The sequence below is a fragment of the Prunus dulcis genome, unplaced genomic scaffold (genome assembly GCF_902201215.1).
Source record: "Prunus dulcis unplaced genomic scaffold, ALMONDv2, whole genome shotgun sequence".
In the NCBI taxonomy this organism is placed as follows: domain Eukaryota; kingdom Viridiplantae; phylum Streptophyta; class Magnoliopsida; order Rosales; family Rosaceae; genus Prunus; species Prunus dulcis.
Window position 1 is genome coordinate 1 of NW_023010299.1, and position 6,386 is coordinate 6,386.

The 6,386-nt window shown below is 37.2% G+C and overlaps 1 protein-coding gene across 1 annotated transcript; it reads right to left on the bottom strand.

Moving 5' to 3' along the window:
• Positions 1–1,855: 1,855 nt before the first annotated feature.
• On the bottom strand, positions 1,856–5,038 carry LOC117613399 (auxin efflux carrier component 2-like). Its single transcript, XM_034342006.1, has 6 exons — positions 3,627–5,038; positions 3,073–3,352; positions 2,762–2,847; positions 2,510–2,667; positions 2,196–2,272; positions 1,856–2,094 (listed from the first exon to the last, which is right to left on the bottom strand). The coding sequence occupies exons 1-6, from the start codon at positions 4,906–4,908 to the stop codon at positions 2,028–2,030; spliced, it is 1,950 nt and encodes a 649-aa protein (XP_034197897.1). The 5' UTR covers positions 4,909–5,038; the 3' UTR covers positions 1,856–2,027.
• Between the last annotated feature and the right edge of the window lie 1,348 nt (positions 5,039–6,386).

Here is a 6,386-nt window from a genome sequence, read left to right on the forward strand (position 1 = left end):
TGCTTTGTAGATTAGAACTTTAAGGTCATCTTTGTGAAAAAGTAGTCAAATTGAAAATAGGTTAAATCATTTTAATGAGACGATTCTTAGAAGAGGAACCTAAACAATAGACACATCCGATCATTGGAGTGCATGCATACTGAAAATAGGATGTTGTGTGTATTTGTTGGAGAAAAAAATAAAATTGCAATTAAAACTTAGATCCCCTATTGTGATACTCAAGAAAGAGAGTTCAAAAGTCAAATTCACAAAGATGACTATATTGGTATGATTATCCATAACATGTTAATTATGTAGATTATAACACTACGTGACGGTGTGACAAATCTGTCCAAATACTTCTTTTAGGACAGTACAAAAGATCTATTTCAACCATTTTTTATGTGATACATCTCATTGCCGATGAGGGAAATGCTGTATAAAGAAAAAAAGAATCAGGACAAAAGGAATTAAAACCCTCCATAGCTAAAATCAGACTACATGAAGTAGAGGGTGACAAATTCCCTTTTCATTAGACCTGAAGGATTGATGGCATAGATCTGAACTGGATGGGATGAATCTATAAAAGCATGAAGGTTCCGCATCAAAAATAAAATAAAATAAATGAAGGTTTTGGAACATAGTCAATTTATATGATGCATATTATGATTGCATGTCAAATAAGATAATATTAATGCACAATTCAAGACACATGGATGCAGATTATGCTGACAAGCAATACAAAATGCTTTTTGTCTACCGTAATATTATAAACAAACATCAAATTTGTCTTCGAATGCAATTCTAAATGGAACTTCAAGAACAATGTAATGTGAAACTAAATTTTAATTTTCACTCAACTTAGGGTCACATGCTTCAGCCACTAATATACTCTGCTAGCTAGACCTTCTCTTTCCTACCACAGATTACTAATTTCATTTCAAATATTTACATGGAAAGTAAGTCAAGTCAGATAAAGCATAGCATTAACATTAAATCTTACCCAACAACAACAACCACCTTCAGCTTATGTCAAAATGTTGGAATTTTTAGACCGTTGTTGATTGCTGATACACGAAAATTGGAAAATTTTACATAGTTTCTACGAGATATTGTCTAAATTTTAATAATCTCGACGAGAAGTTGACCAGATTTGACCTTTTTTCTTTGGGGCTGACCAAATTCAACGTTTGAGTGATTGGAAATATCACCTCGATAAATTTGCAAGAAAAAATCGATGAAACTACGATAAAATACCCGAGATGGCATTATTTTGTGACAATGATGTGAGCATGTTTTAAAAAGAAGATTGTAAAAAGACATGAAGGGAGAGACTCGAACACAAAATCTAGAGGCTATTCTTAACCACTTGTGCTACTAATACCTTGCAAGACTTATATTAGGAGAGTAAAGGATGAAGACGTCTTAAACTGTAGTTTTTATATACAATGATCTATACATTGCATCTCCTTATTCATTTTCTGAGACAGCTAACTACATTTTTTATATTTTCATTTCTCAAAATGATATACAATTTAAACCCGTTTACGGCAAAGACTGAATATAATCCATAACAAAAACTTCCTTTCTTCTTTGCTAGAACTTCATGGCAAAAACTCGTGAACCTTTTTATTTATTTATTTGCTTTTTATATATAAGTTTGTGGGCCACATCTGTTCCCAAGTAATATTGTAGGACCTACCAGCAAGTCAACGGTATTTCTGAGAAACTTCAAACGGTGTCTCTTGAATTTTGTGATCCAAACCCCAACAAATAAAAAAGTCATTGACATTGGTGTTTCAAATATTATAAAAGAAACTCGTGAAAATTTGCACCCAAAGAAGAAAAAAGAAAGTTATAAAAACGAAAATAAAAATCCTTCTCTAGATTTCTAAGCTCTAATCTATTGCTGAATTTCTATCTAATCAGTAAGATAACAAAATAATATAATACTAACATGAAGGAGCAAAATTAAATATTTTGTTGAACACTGAATCCAATGGCATGCATTTGATCATCCAGCTAAGCCTGACTTGGAAATACAGAAACTAGAGCCCAAGAAGAAAATAATAGAGAATTGTTATGGGCAAGGCAACCAGCATTCCAAAAATGACCCTGCAATAATAATTGGACGAACATAATACAAGTCAGAGACCCTTTTTCATCACCATTTTATTCGTGGGTTAAAACAAAATTAAGTAAGTAAATGAACTTACGCAGTGCTAAGTATGTCTGCGTGGACATTGTATTCCTTGGCAAATACAAAGGGAACAATGCCTTGAGGAAGAGCAGCCTGAAAAAAAAAAAAAAATGTTTAATCATTTAATTACATAAGCAATTTTTTAAAATAAAATCGCTTAAATTACTCCAAATTAATATAATCTATGTGGAGAGAGGAATTCAAACTTGAATGTAATGGGACGGACTCACTGTCCTGACTAACTGGACTAACCCTCATGCATATTGAATTCTTAATTGACTTAAGTTTTAAAAAAGGGGTATAAATAGCGGGGAGATTGAGATTGTAAACCTGAACTATTGCAACATGTAAAAGAACTCCCCGAAGACCAACAGCAATAGAGGTTGCAGCAATAACTGCTGGGCCTGTTAAAAACCTAACAGCCATTGCAAATGTTGCAACAGATTTTCCACAAGCTATGATCTTTGGTTGTAAAGCCATGAACAATCCTGGAAAGAAGAAAAAAAAAATGTGGTTAAAAAAGTACACTTTTATATGGTTCATTTAGGTCAATATATAATGGAGACAATTGAAGATAAATACCGAGACTGAACATAGCCATTCCCAAACCAGCATCAGATAAGATTGATATGGATCCACTTACAATTGTTGGCATTTTGATGTGCCACCTGCCAATGATTGAAAGATTAATTTGAGTGGACAAGAGGGCATACATGTCTCATTGTTCATCACATCTCTCGCAAAATAAGATCCAAAAACTCCACATTAAATTTATTTTCGTGAGAGATACAACATTAATTAGTAATATTTTGAGTGATTTCTACACAATGCATGATGGGTGCACTGTAGAGAGAGAGAGAGAGAGAGAGAGAGAGAGAGAGAGAGAGATTTACTTGTATGATATGAGAGACCAGGCCACGCCAAGAAGGCTGGAGTAGGTGTTGGGGTTTCTAATGAGCTTTCTCCAGACCATGATGAGTATAAGTCTAGTCATGACACTGGCAGGAGGCATTTGGTGCTTCTTGGCTACACCTCCTTCCATGTCCACCTTCTTCTGGCAACTACTGTACGGCGAAGCACTTGGTGGAAACTTGGATCCTTCTTCTGTCTCAAGCTCCCTATCTCCACTCATTTTCCTCCCAGGACTCATATTCTCAATTACCTCATGCATACCTGCAGATTTAATATAAGTAATTAGGATATAAACCAAATAAAAATAATCAAGATTCAATGATTTATTATTTTGTGAACAAATTAAAATGAGAGACTAGAAAAAAGAAATAAAAAACCAGATCTATGTCAAAAGAAATTAATGAAGCACCCTATTGTTTTTGTCCAGTAGATAAGGTGTCAATTGTCCAGTAGCTGATGTAAGTACTTGGCAAGCAATTCACAGAAAAGACAAATATCGTTGGGAGTGGGATCATAAAAATTATTTGGTGCTCACCTTTTGAAGCAGCAGTTTCATGTTGATGAAGAGCTGCAGCCTTGGAAGGATCAATTACCCCAAAGTCAGTGGAAGCAGCTCGATTTACTGCATGTCTAAGATTCCCTTCAGAAACTGGCGATGCACTCGAACTCCAAACAAACATGTGAAGCTCTTTATTAGGCGCTGCACCACCACTACCACCACCACCGCCTCCACCGCCACCTCCACTGTCTTTCTTCTTCGGCCCACCACTGGTAGACCCGGAAAACATCGGGTTTGGAGGAGGGTACGAAGAGACCATACCACCATTGAAGATCTCACCGCTCATACTCCTCGCCCCCCTCTTCTTATTACTAGTACTCATCTTCAGCGCCTCCTCATCAAAATTTGAAGTCCTCGGCGTCACCCCTTTCGAAGACTGCACTGAATAAACGTCCCCGAATCCACCTTGGAAACTGTTTGTGTAGCCGTGCTTGGGGCTCGGCGCCTTGCTGGCATTAAACATGGCGTAAAAATCCGTTTGGTTGAAGCTGGACGCCCGCGGCGTCGGTTCACGGGAGGACTGCACCGAGTAAATCTCCACTCCCGTGAGATTCGAAGCCCGCGGGGTCATCGAAGTCAGCGAGTTCAACCCGTGTGACTTGTTGAAGGACGACACCATAGACGAAGCATTGGACCTCTTCACCACCACGTGAAGCTTCCCGTCGTCGCCGATCTCCGCGTCTGTTTGCAGCGGCTCTCGGCCGTTGAGTGAAACAACGTCGGAGTCAACTCTGAACGACGTGATCGAAGCTGCAGTCTCCGGGAACTGCTCGGAGATCAAGAGCTTGGCGCCGCGGTACTCGAACATGAAGAGCATGAGAGTGTACCAGATCACGCTCTGCAAAACAACAATCTGAACCATCAAGGTGCCGGAGAAGTCGCCGTACATGGCTTTGAGCAGCGGGATGCCCATGACGAGGGTGTTGGGGAGGGTGGAGAGGGAGAAGAGCGTGATCATCCACTCGAGGTTGCCGCGTTTGGAGAAGGCTTGCCAGAGGAAGAGGGCGGTGAGGATGACGACTTTTTGGAGGGAGTCGGCGAGGATAAACTGGTAGTTCATGGCGTAAGGGTCGTTGGAGGAGATGAAGTGGAAGGAGAGCAATGGGACGGCGAAAACAGCCACGAAGCGATTTATGCCGGAGCATTGGTCCGGGGTGAAGATTTTCCACCACCGGACGGAACCGTAGGCTAAGATCATAGCCACGTATAAAGGGACTATGGCTGCAAAAACATCGTATATGTCCTTGCCAGTGATCATGGTTACTGGTTTTCTGGCTTTGTTTTCTCCAAAATGAGGAGATGGGTTTTGTTGTTTATAGTGAGAATTGGGTGGAGGAAGGCTTAATTTGTGGTTTTTTCATGGGGAGGTTAGAGAGAGAGAGAGAGAGAGAGAGATGGAGAGGAAGAATGATATGGTTGTTTGTGTGCTCTTATAGAGAAAGGTTTTGTTTGGTTTTTTTCATAAAAATTAAAAAATAATAATAAAAAACATGCAAGAACTTGGATTAATTATGGTAACAGAGAAATGGTTGATGCTCGAATAATGTCAACAAGAGATCAAGAGGAAAATTGTTTTTTAATCAGAGACTGTCGAGCGTTTGTGTGTGTGTGAGAGAGAGAGAGAGAGAGAGAGTGAGTATCTTCTTGTAATGAAAACGGTGGCTGTGGCAGATTATTCTGACCACAAAATAAAAAGGGAATAGTTTTTACATGCAAGTTTGTGTACATATATATTATATGTATGTGCTAGCTAGCTGCTAATATATATCTTTCTTTTTTCTTTTTTCTTTCTTTTTTGTTTAATACATAAAAAGGCATCTATATAACTTGTGGAAAATAAAGTAATGCAAATTGGAAACATTGTCAATAAAAACGAGTGAGAGATTATAGAGGCATTGTGTGCGTGTTGCAGTGTTGCAGAAGAGAGAAAGCTTAGCAAGCGCCACTGCAGACGTTGGTGCACATGTTTTGAGCAAGTTTCAGTGATCCGCGGTAGCAATAAAGATCTGTCAGCTGGATTTTGCTCATCTGCATTTACCATGTTTGAAGTTTCGGTATCTAATAACATTAGATACAGCTTAAATTAAAGAAAATTAAACTAATAGGTAAAGAAAAAGAGCAAGACTGCACAAAGCAATGGTTTTTTTTAGAAAAGGCAACGTTGGAGCTATGCATTGAAGCTAGTTACACTTAGACCTTCTCTTTGCTACCAATGTACTAATTTTCAACTCAAACATTCACATGCAAAGTAATTAAATTCAGATAAAGCATAGCATTAAAAGTTTATTTATACTTTCGTTAAATATAACATAAGATTTTGTGGTATTCACTAGTGTAAATATTTTAAATTGAAGATCAAATTCAGTCATTATATTCATATAGGGTCAAGGAGTGTAGCTGTAAAAAATCATCAAAATCAAAGTTAAAATAACCGTTAAATCGTGATTTTTCATTTATAACCATCGAAAAATTTTGTCCCATTACGAGATATCTGAATGTTTGTTGTTTGCGATTTTTTGGGGTGTACGATCTTGAAGTATATACAAACAAGTTTGACGGTTGGATCGTTGAATGGTGTGTGTGTATAATATATATATATATATATTTATTTATTTATTAAGTAGCTTTAAATTTATTTATTTTGTATGTATAACACTTAAGAAATTGAATAGTATACATATTTATTAAGTAGCTTTAACCTTATTTATATTTTAAATCGTAAAATAAAATATTTTT